The sequence below is a fragment of the Ailuropoda melanoleuca genome, chromosome 12 (genome assembly GCF_002007445.2).
Source record: "Ailuropoda melanoleuca isolate Jingjing chromosome 12, ASM200744v2, whole genome shotgun sequence".
Classification (NCBI taxonomy): domain Eukaryota; kingdom Metazoa; phylum Chordata; class Mammalia; order Carnivora; family Ursidae; genus Ailuropoda; species Ailuropoda melanoleuca.
In genome coordinates, this window is record NC_048229.1 from 33,862,393 (window position 1) to 33,880,468 (window position 18,076).

General features: G+C 53.8%; 1 protein-coding gene across 1 annotated transcript; it reads right to left on the reverse strand.

The window, feature by feature from the left end:
• Positions 1 to 8,852: 8,852 nt before the first annotated feature.
• On the reverse strand, positions 8,853 to 18,072 carry BCL3 (BCL3 transcription coactivator; the record flags this gene model as incomplete). Its single annotated transcript, XM_034639004.1, has 9 exons — positions 8,853 to 9,460; positions 9,625 to 9,742; positions 9,977 to 10,144; positions 10,763 to 10,840; positions 11,058 to 11,146; positions 11,253 to 11,457; positions 11,675 to 11,783; positions 15,976 to 16,129; positions 17,865 to 18,072. Coding segments are annotated over 9 exons (1,317 nt in total), but the record flags the coding sequence as incomplete, so codon positions are not given.
• Positions 18,073 to 18,076: the final 4 nt, after the last annotated feature.

Genomic DNA, 18,076 nt, shown 5'->3' on the forward strand with positions numbered 1-18,076 from the left:
GCTAAGTGTCGATGAGGAGCTGATGGAAGTGTGAATGAACAAATGAGTTGGAGGGCAATGTGGCAGCACCCATCAGAGGTTGGACAGAGCGGGGCCGTTGCTGGCTACGTCCCCTAGAGCTGTGGCTCCTGAGCACGTTTGCTCGTGTCCGGACATGATATACACCTGAAACAGTTTCACAGGGTAATCCTTACCCTGACCATGTGCACGTGTTACAATAGCTTCTGTTCTATTTAATTTCCATTTCATTAAAGGGAAAATCGTGTTTGCAACCCACTAAATTGATTTCACAACCCACTAATGGATCTTGTTGGGCAGTTTGAAAATTACTGCCCTAAGAAACTAGGAGAGACATGTTCAGGAATGTTAATTGCAGTCTTGTCGGAAATGGAGAAAACTGGAAACAAGGTAAGGGCATCACCAGGGGGAGGGATGAATAAATTGCGGTATACTCTCACAAAGGCCTCCCACACAGCAGTTCAAACGAATGAACTGGATACACATACCAATAGTGTGAGTCCTAAAAAACATAATGATGAGTGTACTGGGTTGAATAGCGCGCCCCACCCCCAAATTCAAGTCCACTAGAACCTTCTTTAGAAATAGAATGTGACCTTATTTAGAAGTGGAGTTGTTGCAGATGTCACCAAGTTAAGATGAGGTCATGCTATTAGGGTGGGCCATAAACCCAGCAGAATTGGAAATTTGGACACAGACACAGGTACACACATGGAAGAAAGCCACATGGTGTCAGAGGCAGAGGTCAGAGCCAAAGAAGGTCAAGAATTGCTGGCAAACAATTGCTAGGAAGAGGCAAGGAAGGATCCTCCTCTTGAGCCTTCGAAGAGAGTATAGCCCTGCCAACGTCTTGATTTTGGGTTCCTACTTTGCAGAATTGGGAGAAAATAAATTTCTGTTGTTTTAAGCCACTCAGTTTGTGGCCCTTAGTTATAGCAGCCCTAGGAAACTAATATAATGAGTAATAATAATAATAATAATAATAATAATAAAACAGGTGTGGAAGGATTACAGGGCAATGCCATTTATATCAGGCTTGAAAGCCTGCAAAACCAATGCGGTAGATTATTTGGGGATGCATCTCTATGTGATCGTAGCATGAAAACATGGGCGGTCATGCCGAGCGTGACACGCAGGATGTGGCAAAGGGAAAGGAGGGACTCTGAGAAGGACACGCCAAGACTTCAACGATGTCATTCATACCTTAATTTGAAAAATCTGGCTCAAATATGGCAAAGTGGCTAAGAGTTCATCTAGCCGCGTAGTGGATCCCAAAGCGGTGAATGACGCGAAGAGATCACGAAGAGATCCGCAACATTGTTATCAGTCGGCTGCAAATCAGAAACACCGTGAGCGACCACTTCACACCTGCTGGGGTGGCTGTAATGGAAAAGACAGATAATGAGTACTGGGGAGGCTGGGAAGGAATTGGAAGCCTCAGAAAACGGCTGGTGGGAATGTCAACGGTGCAGCTGCTTTGGAAAAACAATTTGGCAGCTCCTCAAAGCGGAGGAAATAGAGAGAGCTTATCTATGACAAAATAGAGTTACTGTATGACCCAGCAATTCCACTCCTATGCGGATATATTCCAGAGAACTGAAAACATGCATCCATGCAAATATTTGTGGAAACAACCGAAACTTACCAGTTGATGGTAAATGGGTAAATTACAAGCGGTGTACCTGTACGATGGAAGATTATTCAACCAGTAAAAGGAATGGATGCTACAAGATAGATGAACCTCAAAAACATTATTCTCGGAGCGCCTGGGTGGCTCAGTCGGTTAAGCATCGGACTCTCAATCTCAGCTCAGGTCTTGACCTCAGGGTCGTGAGTTCAAGCCCAGCATCGAGCTCCATGCTGGGTGTGGTGCCTACTTAAAAAAATTAAAACAAAATGAAAAGATTATGCTAAGTGAAAGAAGCCAGTCACAAAATACCTTACACAGTATGATTAAATTTATTTTTAAAATACTTTATTTACTTACTTGACAGAGAGATCAAGATTGTGAGGGAGAGAGGGCGCATAGTTCAGGGAAAGCAGCAGAGGGAGAGGGAGAAGCAGGCTCCCCACTGAGCAGAGAGCCCAATGCAGGTGGAAATGGAGAAAACAGGACCCTGAGATCATGACCTGGGCGGAACACAGACACCTAACTGACTGAGCCACCCAGGCGCCCCTGTATGATTAAATTTACATAAAGTGTTAGAATAGGCAAATCTATACAGGCAGAAAGTACATTAGGGATTGCCTGAGCTGAAGGTGATTGGGGAGAAATAGGGAGTGGCTACCAATGGGTATGGGGTTTTTTGGGGGGGTGTGAAGACATGGTTTTAAATTGTAATGATGATTGCACAGCTCTTTGAATTTATAAAATCATTGAATTACACTTTAAATAGTTGAATTGTATGGTGTAGACATTATATCTCAAGAAAGCTGTTTTTAGGGGCGCCTGGGTGGCACAGTCCTTAAGTGTCTGCCTTCGGCTCAGGGCGTGATCCCGGCGTTATGGGATGGATCCCCACATCAGGCTCCTCAGCTATGAGCCTGCTTCTTCCTCTCCCACTCCCCCAGCGTGTGTTGCCTCTCTCGCTGGCTGTCTCTGTTAAATAAATAAATAAAATCTTAAAAAAAAAAAAAAGAAAGAAAGCTGTTTTTAGGGACACGGGGGGCGGGGGGTGATCAGTCGGTTAAGCGTCTGCCTTCGGCTCAGGTCATGATCCTAGGTTTCTGGGATCCAGTCCCACAGCTGACTCCTTGCTCAGCAGGGAGCCTGCTTCTCCCTCTGCCTGCCGCTCCCCTTGCTTGTATCATACTCTTTCTCTCTCCCGCGCGCTCTCTCTGGCAAATAAATAAATAAAATATATTTTTTAAATAGCTGTGTTTATATTTTTATTTTTAAAAATTTTCTAAAAAATAAAGCTATTTTTTAAAAAGTGGAGGCTAGAACGCTCCCCCCAGGATAGCCACAAGAGGGTGCTCCAAGTACAGACTCACCTTCGGGAACTAGCTTCTCAGGCCACGCCCCCAAAGTCTGGCCACACCTCCGAGGCCCAGGCCACGCCCCAAGGCCGTGTCTAAAGCAGCTCACCCTCCCATTCCCCCAAACCCTGACCATAGAGGCATGCACAGACTTAGATACTCATAGAAACACAGAGCCTTAAACCTCCAACTTTTAAACCTTGACTTTTTAATTCGCAATCATTTTTTCTCTTTGGAAATCATTTTAAACTTACAGGAAAGGAGCAACAATGGGACAAAGACTTCTTGTGTGCCCTTCACCGGATTTCAGCAATTGCTAACAATTGCTCACGGGCTTTATCACTGGCGCCCTCTGTGTTTCTCCCCTCCGAACTATTATTGGAGAGTAAGTTTCAGACATTATAACGCTTTGCCCCTAAACACTTACATTTCCACGTATAAGGATGTTGTCGATCACAGTTGTGGTGCGGTTCTCACAATCAGGACTCTTGACAATGACACAGGACTAGTCTAACAGGGCAGCCCAGCCTCACTGCACCAGTGATCCCCAAGCTTTCCTTCAGAGCAAAACAGTTTTTCTCCAGTGCAGCGTCCAAACCGAGGTCATGAGTTGTATTCAGTTTCCTGTCTTCTCTGACTCCTCCAGTCCGGTGCAATTGCTCCAGCTTTCCTTGTGCTCCATGAAATTGACATTTTTGAACAGGCCAGTCCAGTTCTTCTGTTAAGATGTCCCTGGGTTTGAGTTTGTCTGATATTTCCTTGCCGTTAGATTCTGGTGGCAGGAATATTCTAGAAGAGATGCCATGTCTGTCAGGGGGCACAGACCCAGACTGTGTCTCAGAAGGCCCACGATATTGGTCATTTCATGATTGGTGATGGATTCCATCCCTTGGTTATGGTGAATCCTGGAACGTTGGGCTCAGAGGCCCACCAAGTCAGTTTTTACCCTCTCTGGGCCTCAGTTTCCTTTTCTGTAAAGTGGAGGTTTGGCTCACATGAGCATCTGCAAACACACCTCACTGGTGGATGTGTTTTGCTTCACGTGCACGCTCTTGAAATGTGTTTTTCGGGAATGGCTCCAGCATTTAAGATTTGGCAGATTTCACGCGTGCACCTGGAGAAGACCTTCTCTGACTGAACATCTGGATTCACCCACAAGGTGATAACAAGTGAAACTTGCAGCAGGGGCTGAGGCCCCCGAGAAATGCATTTGAAAATGTGACCTTTGGCTTTAGAATGTTAGGACTGTCAGAGACAAGGAAAGCCGTCTTCATGGGAGTGGTTGAGGGATGCCTGCTTAATTCTGTGAAGTCTGAGGGGGCTGGAGACCCTGTCTATGGACCTCCTCCCCACTCCTAAGAGTCTGTCCTGCAGGGGAAAGGGGATGGGTGTGTAAGGGGGATGGGTGTGTAAGGGGGATGGGTGTGTAAGGACACGCGCCCAGTCCCAAGGTCAGGAGGCTGAGAGGGGATTTCCATGTGTGGAGAAGCCAGATCCTTTGTTTTAGAGAAGTAACTTACCAAGGTCAGGGCCGGGTTCAGCTCTTGCACCCGGGGATAGTTTCTCACACACGAAGACCCACAGCCTGGACTCACAAGGACAAGGAGATTCCCAACACACACACTCTAGGCTGATAATGGGCCAGGCCCTGTGCTAATCGCTAGGCACCCATGGTCTTGTTAAATCCTCATCAGCTTGGGGAACCTGGGTGGCTCAGTCGATTGGGTATCCGACTTTTCATTTCAGCTCGGGTCATGATCTCAGGGTCCTGGGATTGAGCCCCGCATCGGGCTCCCTGCTCAGCAGGGAGTCTGCTTCTCCCTCTCACTCTGCCTCTCCCTCCACTTGTGCTTTCTCTCTCAAATGAAAAAAAAAATCTTCATCAACTCATCAGCCCGAGCAGCTGGTGTTAATCCCATTTTGCCAATGAGGAAGCTGAGGTTCCGGATGGTAAACTCATTTCGACCAGGGTCACATAGCCATTTGGTAGCAGAGCCCCGGTGTGACAGATGTGTTTGTCCCTCAGTTACCCTTCTCCCCTCTTGTTTTTATAACAGAACCTCAGAATTTTAGCTGGGTGTATGCTGCCCAGATAAAATGACATTTCCCAGTCTCCCTTCTGATAGGTATGGCCATATGACTAAATTCTAAGCAAAAGAATGTGATAGGTATAACTTCTGGGTTGTAGTTTAAAGGGCAGAGGCATACACTTGACTTTCTTTTTTCTTCCCAATTGTTGGAATGTGGATGTGATGGTGGGCGCTGGAGCAGCCATCTTGGACCACAGGGTATGAATGTGAGGTGAAAGCAGACGCTGAGCAGCAAGGTAGGAGTCTGGATTTCTAACATTCTCAAGCTACTATTCTAGCCCTGGGTGTGTTAACTGGACCCTTACATGAGAGAAAATAGACTTCCATATTATTTAAGCCTCTCTCTGTTTTAGTTTTTGTCAGAACAGCTGAATGAAAAGTCGAGCTAATACACACATCTAGGCTAGGGCTTCATTACCTCATTCTTTTATCAAGACAAAAGAATGGGTCCCACCCTCTTTCCTTCCCTGTCTTGCCACCCTCAAAACCAATTCCCAGATGAAAACCACAGCAATTCCCGTGTATCAAGATCTTTCTCAGCACCATACTGTTATAAGCACTATACACAATTCACTGGTGTTTAATCCTCACGACAGTGGCGCCTGGGCAGCTCAGTCGATTAAGTGTCTGCCTTCTGCTCAGATTTTAAAATTAAAAAAAAAAAATCATCCAGAGAAACTGGCAAGGAGGACGCCATTATTCGGCCTCCTTTCTACAGATGAGGAAACAGACTCAGGGCCAGGTCAGCACCTGATGAAGATCACGCAGCCAGGAAATGGAAGGGCAGGACTCGAACTCAGTTCTGACTCCACTGCCTATGCTCTCAACCACACACTCGCTTTTTATCCTTTCCAGTAGCACACAACGTGTGCGTGAGCGCACGCTTGGCCTGCACAGTTAAAATCATAGACGCAACCACGCACGACCTTCCTGCTTGGCTTGAGAGGGCCCAGTGATTATGAGCACAGGCTTTGGAGACACAGACCTGGGCTTGGATGGGAGGTTTGCTCTCTCTGGCTCTCAGTTTTCTCATCTGGAATATGGGTGCTGTCATGGCCAGTAAATGGCTGCTGATATTTACATCTTTTTTTTTTTTTTAAGATTGTTATTTATTTATTTGACAGAGAGAGAGCATGGGCAGGGGAGAGGGGCAAAGGGAGAGGGAGAAGCAGACTCCCTGCTGAACAGGGAGCCTGACACAGGGCTCGATCCCAGAACCCCGGCATCATGACCTGAGCCAAAGGCGGATGCTTAACCGACTGAGCCACCCAGGTGCTCCTACATTTCTATTCATACCCTCAAACGGGTCATACAGGGTGAAACGGGACCAAACGCAGCCACAGAGAATCGCGGATGCCATAACGTGGGGGGGAGGGGTGGGGGTGCGGGAGGCTCATTCACTTGGCCATCACTTCTCAAAGGTCTGCTCCGTGTGCTGACTGCTGTGGGTGGGGGGCGCAGGGAAGGAGGCCGGGCACTGTCCTCCCAGAGCTCGCAGTCTGCTGGAGAGACAGTCATTGTGCGTGCCCTTACATGTGTGGGGGTTATTATTACACGGAAGTTCTTATGCACGGCTGTTTGGAGGGCCCAATGGTCACCCTCTGTAGCGGGTTGAATGGTGGGCCCCACCCCCATAAAAAATACGGCCCCATCCTAACCTCTGGAACTTGTGAACGTGACCTTATTTGGAAAGAAGGTGTTTGCAGATGCAACTAAGGGAAGGATCTCGAGATGAGGTCATCTTGGATTACCTAGGTGGGCCCTAAATCTGTCCTTGCAGGAGACAGAAGAGGAGACACAGACACGCCGAGGAGAGGCCACATGAAGATGGAGGCAGGGAGCAGAGGGGTGTGGCCACAGCCCCGCAGTGCCGGGGGGCCAGCAGCAGCTGGAAGGGGGACCGAGCCTTTGGAGGGAGCGTGGCCTTGCTGACCACTTGATTTCAGACTCCTGGCCTCTAGAACTGCAAGAGGATAGCTTTCCGCTGTTTTACGCCTCCTGAGTTGTGGCCATTGGTGACAGCTGCCCTTAGGAAGCCAGTGGACCCTCCAAGGTCAGGCCCCGGCAGGGACACTGTGGCCTAGAAGGAAGTTCAGAAACAGCGGCACATGGTCACAAACATACCCCAAGACGTATAGTCAGCGAAGTCAGGGGGACCAAGCATTGTCTCCCAGGAAGACACTAAAGTGGTTGGGCCCAAAGATACAACGTGTCATGGAGTGGTGGCAGCAGAAATGTCACAGTGGCCAAGATAGATGAAGAACCAGAGGTTCAGGGAGGCCCCCATTTAAAAAAAAAAAAGTACCATCACTCAGAAGTACACACACACACACACACACACACACACACACGATCACTCACCAATAGAATGGGACCACAGTTGCCAGCTTCTCTCACAGGACACCCTTTTCATCAAGGTTGGGGGCAGTGGAGACCAATGTGGGTTCAGATCCTTCCTTGACAGTTCCAGGTTGTCCTTGGTCTGCCCCACCATCCATCCATCTTCCTTTCCCGATGCTCAGATACCCGTAACAAGTCTCTTATCTGTATACCCACCCCTAGTAATGTTGCTTCTCGGACTGAAGCCTGGGTTGACTGCATAAAGGCTCTCAACCGTACCTATGTTCTAATCCCTGCAATCTTGTGGAAGTGACTTTAAATGGCAAAAGGGCCTTTGCAGATGAGATGAAATTAAGGATCTTGAAATGAGCAGACAAACTTGGATTATCTGGGTGGGTCCACCATAATCACAGGGTCCTCATTCTAAGAGGGGGGCAGGAGATCCAGGTAGAAATGCAGATGGAGGGGCGCCTGAGTGGCTCACTGAGTTGAGCATCTGACTCTTGATTTTGGCTCAGGTCATGATCTCAGGGTTGTGAGATCAAGCCCTACATCGGGCTCGAGCACACGGTCTTCTTGAGATTCTCTCTCACCCTCTGCCCCTCTCCCCCTCTCTCAAATAAGTAAACAAAATCTTTAAAAAAAACCAGTGCAGATGGAAGCAAGAGGTCAGAGTGGTAGAAGGGACCATGAGACAAGGAACACGGATGCCTCTAGAAGCTAGAAAAGGTAAGGGCACAGCTTCTCCCCTAGAGCTTTCAGAAGGACATCAGCCGCTGACTCCTTGACACTGGGCCAGGGAAACTGATTTTGGACTTCTGACCTCTCAAACTGTAAGGGAACCAATCAGTTGTTTTAAGCTGCTCAGTGGGAGGTGCTTTGTGACAGGGGTGACAGGAGACCAAGGCAAACCCTAAGTGATGCCTAAGTGACACATGCACAGAGTCAAAACCCAAACCTCGTATGTCAGGGGGGCTCTGGAACCACCGAGGAGAATATGCAGCATGCCAAGTGAGGCAGTCACGTACCAACAGTCACAGGACGGCCACAGCTTTCAACGTTGGAAACGCTCATGACTGCTGCACGCGCACAGGCCCAGAGACCGTCAGTCACATGACGGTCAGCGGCAATCCCGCAGGGACCCACAAACCTCAGAAACACACACGCATGCAGACATCCAGGGTCACTATGGAGTCTAAAAGGGTCTTCTGGAAAGATGTCACACACAGTGTCGTCCCCAAAAAAGATGGCACAGTGACACAACAGAAGGAACACACTAGAAGTCCCAGGGTCACCCACACGTGTCATCATCAGTCGGAGACTCACAAGGTCACTCAGGGAGTCAGCTGGAGGATGATAGCGGTGTGCACACATGAACACACTTCCTCCAGGCCTCCCCACGAAAGAGGCCCGGCCAAGCCAGGATATGGTACAAAAATAGTTTATTACAAAAGAAATCCAACCAAAATGCCTAATAATTTACATTGTTATCAGTGCCTGGCTACAGCCCATCTCCCCCTCCTCATCCATCTGGGTGGAGGAGGGGACAGGAGTGACTATTCCCTGGTTCCACCAGCTCTGGGGAGGAGAAGGAATTTGGGTGGAATTCAGTCTCAGGGGACTGGTGCCTGAGAATAACAGGGGTAAGAGTCCTGGGTGGGCGACGAGGCAGGAGAGTATCTTTGCTGAGAAGAGGGGGTTTATTGGTAGATGCTTGTGCCACTGTGCAAATCCTGGTCCTGAAGGGGGGGGGCAGAGTGAAGTCTTCACAGTTTCTAGGAGGGCTGACCCCACAGGGCAGGGAGGTCCCTCCGCATGAGTCTGAGATCTGCCCCCCCATCCCTCTCAGCTGCCTCCTGGAGCTGGGGAGGGGGGCACCGGCTGGCCAGGGGCTCGGAGGACCCCAGCGAAGGGCAGGAAGGCAGGTGGAGATGAGGGAGGAAGGAAGAAACTGGGGGGAGCCATGGGGAATCCAGGTGGGTCCTTGGGGGGAGACTGGGAGGGCGAGGAGGAGGGTGACGCAGAAAGGAGACCTGTGGGAAGAAGAAGGGTGGGTGTCATGAGCCAGGGCCTGCTCTTGGGGTCTGGGGGAGGGCACAGGGGCCTGGAAGGCTCTGGGGGAGGAGGGGCTGGGGACCTGGAGGGCTCTGCGGGGAGGAGGGGCTGGGCAGTTGGTGGGGGGGAGCTAGGTTTTCACCGTTGGAGCTGAGGAGGCTGCTGCTCTCAGGGGAGGTGGTGGCACTGCGTTCGGGCGAGGGCTCTGGCTGTGATGCAGGAGCAGGCCGGGTGGCCTTTCCCCTCAGGATGTCGATGACCTGTAGGAAGATGGGGGGTCACCACCAGGCTACTCCTGTCCACACTGCTCTCCCCTCTCCATTCTCGTCAAGCTGGGGTCTGCTTCGTGCCTCCGTGTCCCCTGTCAGTGCTCGCTGCTGGGACCCACAGGCTGCCCCGCTCCCCCGCGCACCGACACAGACACGCGCGCACTGAGATGTCACATCCTCACGGACCTGCGCTCGGGCACAGGCCCTCCCAGCGCGCACACTCACCCGGCGGCTGCGCGCCACCATGAGCGGCGTGTCGTTGTGGCAGTTCTTGAGGCCACTGTCGGCGCCGCTGCGGACCAGCGTGCGCACGAGCGGGAGGAGCCCGCGGCCAGACGCCGAGTGCAGCGCCGAGCTACCCGAGTACATCTGAGCGTTCACGTTCGCGCCGTGCTGCGGGGCGGGAGGGACGCGTCAGGACGGCCCGGGGGCCGGACCCGCCTCCGGGAGGTGGGTGGGGCGAGGCCGGCCGGGGTCCGAGCGAAGGGCGGAGGACCGAGGCTGGGGGCCCGGACCGAGGCCAGGACCGGCACAGGACCAGATCCGGGGTGGGTGACAGAAGGTGGAAGCCAGAACCCAAGGTGGGCCGGAGAGGGACTGAGCAGGCGGGCTGATCCCCCCGGGCTGGACTCCGGTGGATCAGCCCGCTGTCCCGGCCCGCCGAAGTAGGGGCGGAGTCAAAGAAAGGAAAGGTCCAGAGGCGGTGCGGAAGGACAGCACGCGGAAAGGGCCAAAGCCGGCAGGCAGGCTGAGCAAGGCAGCCTCTTCGCGGGGCCGGCTCATTTTGGGGACGAGGGAGGAAAGGGAGAAGGCCCGGGACAAGAGGGCAGCCTGGGGGTTGAAGTACAGGGCTGACATCACGAGGCCCAGCAGGAAGGGACAGATCTGGAAGCGGAGCCAGAGCGGGAGCCAGAGCTGGAAGGCAGTGTCGGTGCCGGGAAAGGGGCTATGGACTGGGCTGGTGCTGGAGGAAAGGGTGGACGAGAGGCCAAGGGCAGGGGCCGTACCCACCTGCAGCAGTAGCTGCACCATACTAAGGCTGTTGTTTTCCACTGCGTGGATGAGCGGGGAGCGGCCGCTTTTAATGTCCTGCAGAAGGGAGGGAAGGTCTCTGAGCCTGTCCAAGCTCTGCGCAATCAGCCGGCGGCCAGTATCCCAGCTGCTTGGCACAGCATCTCTATCCCGTTAGGTACTTGAAGCCCCACCCCACCCACTCGCGCGGTCTCCCACGCAAGCCCCGCCCCCTGGAGGGTCACGCCCCGCCCCCACGCTCCTCTTGGCCCCACCCCCGACCGCGCCTGCTCACCACAGCATCGATGTCTGCGCCCCGCTCCAGCAAGAGCAGCACGGCTTCGGGGCACTCCATGTTCACTGCCACGTGCAGGGCGGTGAGCCCTGAGGTACAGGAAGACTCGGTCAACCTGGGTCTCGGGCTTTGTAGCCCTAGAAGGACCTCAGGTCCTACCAGACAGCCCCACGCGGCGCCGGGATAGGTGCTCACCGTCATAATTGCGGGCTTCCAGGTCCACCGTGCCCGGGGCTGCGCTGTCCAGCAGGGCCCGCAGGCAGGTCGGGCTGCGGTGCTCACACGCCAGGTGGGCTGCTGTCTGGCCATGGCGGTCCAGGGCCATCGGGCTGGCACCAGCCATCACTAGGAGCCGGACCACAGATGGCAATGTGGTGATCACAGCCAAGTGTAGCGGTGTCTGGGGGAACAGAGACTATGAGGGACCTGTGCCCTGCCCCGCGCCCCAGTCCTGACCCCCAGCTCCAGTCTTAGGGACCAGAATCTGGAGTCAGTCCTCCGTCAGATTCAAGAGTCGGGGCGCCCCCAGCTCCCTAGGACTCCCTAGCTCCTAGGACTCAGGAGTCCAGCCAGACCCTTAGGCCTCTCTTCCATCAGATCCAGGCCCCCAGGCTCACCTGTCGCAGGTTATTGTAGATATCCAGCTCCCGGCCCCCATGCTGGAAGAGGCTGACCAGCCGATGCACGGCTCCCAGATTGCCTTGCACCACGGCAATGTGGAGTGGCCTGGGGGTGAGGGATCACAAACGTTAGGGGCTGGTCACCTCTCACCCCCACACACTTCGCAGTGCTAACTCCAACACAGTGCCAGGTACTTTGGAAGCGTATACAGAATCCAACCACTTTTCCTGACCCTCACTCCCTCCATCCCAGTTCAGCCACCATCGCCTCCCTCCCGGGCTATTCCCTCCTCACCGGCCTCCCTGCTTCCTTTCACCCTTGCCCCACTGTCTGCCTCCCACATAGCAGCCAGAGAGACCCTTTAGCAACCTCAAGCAGGTCAAGTCCCTCCTCTGCTCAGAACCCTCGGAATCAAGGCCACACAGGCCCTCTGTGATCTTGCCTCCCCCCTCTTCAATCCCTTTGGCTTCTTCTCCATCTGCTCTCTTCACTCTGCTTGGCTTCCTTGCTGTGCCTTGAACACAAGCATGCTTGCCTCCCAGAGCCTTTGCACTGGCTGTTCCCTCTGCCTGGAAGAGTCATCCCCCTGATCATCTGCACGACTTGCTCCCCTCATTTGGGCCTCTGCCAAAATGGTGTGGCCACGGTTCACTCCCCTTCCTCTCCCTCCTCTGCTTAATTTTCCTCCACATCATCACCCGACATTGTACAGTTTGCTTGTTTCCTGTCTGCATCTCCCCTTCTAGAATGTCAGCACCACCCGGGCAGGGCGTTTTGTCTGCTTTGGTCCCTGCCTGGTGCGCAGGAGCAAGGCTGGGGCTGAGCAGGTGCTCCACAAACAGGCCCTTAATAATCGACTCCATCACGGTGATGCCTGGCCATCCTTGAGGCTGGCGGGCATGCTCCCTTCTCTCTCCCGGGCCTCAGCTTGCTCATCTGTGACGTGAGTGGCAAGTTCTCTCCAGCACTTGTGACTGCAAGTCGCGCTTGGTCTCCAACCCCAGAGCATTTATTTGCAGGGATTTTCACCCAAAGGGGAGGTGGGATGTATTGGGATGGAGTCATTGTTCCGGACGGCCGGCCTGCACGACCCAGATCCCCCCTTCCGGACCGAAGGGCTCACTCCCCCAGCTTCTGGGAAGGTTGTCGGCTCTCAGCTCCCTCTGGGAATTACCCTCCACTGAAAAGCACTGGTTGCCCGGGTCAGGAGCCCGGGGCGGGGGGCAGCTGCCATCCCATGGCATCCAGTGACTGGTCAGTGCTGGCACAGAGGGCCTGGCCTTCTGGCCCCGTCTCTAAAGGCCACTGCAGCTGCCCCATCCCCCATAGAGCAGCTAAGGCCCTGCTGAGACTCCCAGCAGCTCAATTCTGCCCAATCCTGCTTCCCTCATCCCCACTGGAGAACATTTCCCAATAAACTTCAGGTTCCTTCCCACAGCCACCAACCTGGAAAAGCCAGTTAGAGCTGAGCGCAATCTGGGATGACTGTGTGTGTGTGTGTGTGTGTGTGTGTGTGTGTGTTGGGGGGGACATTAGCACTGAGCTTAATAGGGTGACTGCATACATACAGGCTGCACAACGTTCTCTTGATGTCCATTTACTGGGGCAACGACCTTCTCACCCACCACTGCCTCTTACTAACCAGAGCCTTGCTAAGGCAGGTGAACAGTGGTTCTCCCCACTGTGGAATGTGCTTCCAGGATCCACATGGTAGACCAGCTCCCTAAGTGCTTTGGTGGGGGTAGCGAGATCCTGCAGCAACCCCTCCCTCAACCCCGGGGGTGGTGGCGGCTTTGGGGGGCTAAGCAGGCCAGGGGTGCAGGTTGGGCTGCAACCCTCCCTCGCTGCGTGTGCTGGAGCAAAGTCACGTGGCCCTCCGGTTTTCTCCTCCGGACCCTATAGCCCACAGTAGCGCCCACCTCCCAGGAGGATCCCTGCAGGTGAAATGCTGAACCTGGAAAATCTGACCCGTGAAAACCAAATTTAAAAGGAAAATGTTGGGGGAGGGGCCAGACCTGCGGGNGGTCTGCTGGGCGGGGCTCCGCTTCCTGCTCCCGGGGGAGGGAAGCCTCCCGCCGGGGATCTACCCCGGCCACCCCCGGCACCCCCACTTCCATCCTCGCGTGGGGTGGTGCAGGAGGGAGGACAACCAAAAAGACCAAGCTTCCCTGGGGGGGAGGACCCCAAGTTTTCCAGCCTAGGGACCCCTCTGGAACGCCACCCTTCAGGGCTCAGACTCCAGCGGGCTCCCTCGCCCCCATATCCCGGCATTCAGCCCTGAGATCTCGTAGGACCCCGTTATACGGTGCCCTAACTCTTTGCGGATACCAGCTTCCCCAGGCCCTGTGAGTTACAGATCCCCCAAACTGCTCTGTACCCCGCTCCTTAAGTCCCCAGGGGTCAAGGAATACAGTACCCGGGCCTCTGCTCTGTGGAACACCTCCCCTCTCTCTTGGAGACCCAGATCTCTAGTGCCTGACCTCTTGAGGGTCCAAACGCCCCGAGATTCTTCTCGCTCTCTTGAGTCCCTAGAAGTCCAGGCTCCCAACTAAAGCTTTGCTGCTTTGGGGCCCCAGACTTAGCGTGTCCCCCTCCCCCACCGCCAGGCCTGCCAGCTGTCCATTCCGGTAAAGTCTCGGCCCCAGCGGAAGGGGTTAAGGTTAGACTGAACGCCAGGAGGGGGGAGGCTGCGAGTGAGTGACGGCTGCTGACGTGGGGGGAGGCAGAGCAGCTGGGCTGCGGTCAAGTTCTGCGGGAAGGGATTTCCCCCAACAGGCAGCTGAGGCTGAAGTGTTTGCTTTGGAGAGGAGGGGGGAGGGGGAGAGCGGGGGAGGGCGNAGAGGAGGGGGGAGGGGGAGAGCGGTTTTTTTTTTTTTTTTGGTGTGCCAGGTCCCCTTCTCCACCCTGCGTTCACAGGCTGCAAACAAATCATCCCTGGGGGCAGAAACAAATTAAAATCTATTTCACAGATGACCCCAGAGGTACCCAGAGTGGGAGGGAACTAGTTTTATTCAGCCTTTTAGGTGTCTCAGGCACTTTCTCCTGCTTGGACTCACAGAATGGCCTACAAGCACCTGGGGGAGCTCTGTGAGAACACCCTCCCCCAACTCCCCTGCCTACTGTGTGCCTGGCCCTGTTCTTGTTGTCTGCGTGTGGACATCACTGCACTGAACCCTAATTTTGATAGGTCCTATATGAGCCCCGATTTTCAGAAAGGGACACTGAGGCTGAGGGATGTGAAGTCACCAAGTTGGCCAGTGATGGAGGCCCCCCTTTCTCTGCAGCAGTGAGACTGTCCATTCCATCCCTACCAATTCCCAGATAGGCGCTTTATAGAAGCCATCTCTTGTCTGCCTCACAGACTCTCACATGCTTCTGGTTCTTGGTTTTTTTTTGGGGGGGGTGGACTCTGGCAGAGAGGGGTGAGAAAGTGGCCAGCTGAGATTCAAAACCGGGTGGATAAAATAATAAACGTCATGGTCAACCGTGCTGAGCGCTTACTGTGTGCTAAGCACACAGCGGAACCTTCCCCCGCAGGGGTTCTCAGCAGCCTCAAGGGCAGAGGATCAACTCTGGGATTTGTGCAATCAGTTTAAAGGGATCGACCAATTAATTGACTGACCTCTATGACCAGGAAACAGATTAGAATAGAAAATACAGAGTAGGCCCATCTAGAAGGGTGACTCTTGCTCTGTGAGTTTTTATTCCAAGCTTCTATGTGTGGACGTGTGCTGGGTTTAACATAAAGTAATAATAACAATAATATTAATTCAAACTTAGGGAGCACTTATAACCTACCCTCCAGGCTCAGTGCTAAGAGCTTAACATGTAGAATTCACATAACAAATCAATGAAACATCTGCGTGTTTGGATTTTTAAAAAGAATTTTTGGGTATCTTTGGGTATATTTTATCATTTTATTTTTAAAAAGTAATCTCTATACCCAACGTGGAGCTCGAACTCACGACCTTAAGATCACAGAGCTGAATGCTCTACCGACTGAGCCAGCCAGGCGCCCCTTTCATGTTTGGATTTTGATAAAAATTTTGAAGCCCCCTGCTTCAAAAACAGTCCTAGTAGGTAAGTGCTCTCAGATCACCCATTTTTCAGAAGAGGAAACTGAGGCACAGAGCAGGGGAAGGGGTGAAGCCTTGCTCCAAGTCACAGCCAGCCGTGGAGATAGGATTCTAACTCATATTGAGAGAACTCGGAAGCGCAAGCTGAGTGTCCCTGTGTTGGGGGGGTGAAGAGCGTGGAGGGCTGGGTCCTCCATTTATGGTGGGGGGGCTTTACTCACGTGTCTCCGTCCTCATCTGCACGGGTGGCCACGGCGATGTCAGCCGACAAGGGGTGTTCCATGGAGCACACCATGGGGTACAGGGGTGTAGGCAGGTTCAGGAGAGGAAAGAGGGAGCCCATAGTCGGGGTGGGGTATATGGGCAGTAAAGGTCCTGGACAGAGAAAGGACATGGGTGAGGGCAAGCCCGCAGACCCTCAACCCACCCCCACCTCCGGGCCTTCACATCTGCAGTGGCACCTGCCCCTTTTTTCTAGATCCTTTTTGCATGTGTTACCAGACCCTAAAGGCCCAAGACAAACTGGGCTTCCACATACATCTGGGCTCAGGTAGCTTCGCCCTTCCCCATCCCCCCCATGAGCCCTGGTCACTGTTGCTGTCATTTATCTCTTCACTTGTCTGACTCCCCATCTCCTACTAGGCAGAGTCCTTTAAGGATGGCCCTGACCCCCATCATCACCCAGCAGGGGGACCCCAGGGCCTGCCTGCTGAGTAGATTTGTGGCTGAAGGAGGTAAGAATGGATAAAGCACTGGGTGTGGGGTGACTGTGTAGAGAGTTGGGGAGAAGGGTAGGTCAGAAGGAGAGAGGAATGGAGTCAGACGCCAACCATGGCAGCAGTCGAAGCCATTTCCACCCATCACACAGACGGGGAAAACTGAGGCCTGGGTTCTCATCCAGGGAATGGAAAAGGGGAGGGGGCAGTGGCAGGCCTCCCGATGGACACCTTGAGACTTTCTAACTGCTGTACTCTGGTGGGGTGGGTGGTGCAGGAACTGGGCCAAAGTCTGGAGACAATAGGCATGGGCTCTCTGCAGCTTTGGGGTCACTCAGGGATGGATGATGTGGGCACAGCTGTGGTAGGGGACGCCTCATCCTTGAGACAGGATGGGGAGAATGGTGTTTGGCCTTCTGTCATCTCCTGATCCTTGGGGCCCCCATCCCTGCACCCCCAGGTTTGAACGTCCTCATATTCCAGTACCAGGCCTTGGTGTCCTGCAGCCTTTTGCCTGAACACCCCTGAATTCTTCATCCTGGCCCTAAATCCTGCAGTCCCAGAATTCCGCGGTCCTGTCCTCCATTCCTAGAACCCTCCATCCCCAAGCCTTGACTTTGTGACCACCTGATTTCCTGACTTCAGATGAGACTCTGAGCCTGTGTGACCATACATAACTGGGTGTCCAGAACCCCAGATCTGTCCTACTGGCTCCTCAGGACCCCCAATATCTGGGTCTGTTTCCTTGCATCCTTGTGATTCCAGATATTGGGGTGCTTAAAACTCCAACTCTGTTCTCCTGATTCCCACTGTTCCCTGATATCATGATTCCTGAGACTGATATGCTGACGTCCCTAATATCTGTCTTAGAACCTGAGTCGCTGTTTCCCTGACTCCCTTTGACACCACCTATCTGGAAGCCAAGAACCCCAATTTCTTGGGCCTGAGCACTAAGTCCTCATAATCCTAGATATCTGGGTTCTAAAGAGTTTATAACTGTGTTCTTGGGACTACAGGCTCTGCCCCCTTGATTCCTGGAGACTTTCATATCTGTAGTGCTAGGCACTGTCCCCTGGGTCCCCGTATCTGTGGCTTTCCGACTTTGGGCTCTGTCCCCCAAAGCCTCCTGACACCCAGGTCCTGGGACCCCCATATCTGTGTCCCAAGGCACTGCTCCCCGATCTTCCCATAAATGTGTCCCTGGGACCTCAGGCCCTGCCCCCTCCCAGCTCCCCAGGAACCCCATATGTGTCCTTGGGACCTTGGATTCTGTCCCCCTGCCTCTCAGCTCCCTGGGAGCCCCTGTATTTGCGTCCTGAACTCTGGTCCCCGGCTCCGGTGACCCTATGCCCTGTCTGACCCCCACCTGGCCAGGACCCTTGGGAGCCACTCACCCTGGTAGTAAAGCGCCTCTGGCCGGGCCAGTCCGTGGGGGGCGGCGGGGATCGCCGGGGAGTCGGAGCCGCCGCCTAGGGGATCCGGGGGGACAACTGGGCCCGCGGCGCAGCGGGGGGCAGCGGGTTCCGGGGAGGGCGCGCGCAGGGGGCGCTTGCGGAGCGGCAGCGCGGCGCCGGGGGGCCCGGCGGCCTTGGGGGGTGCGCAGGTC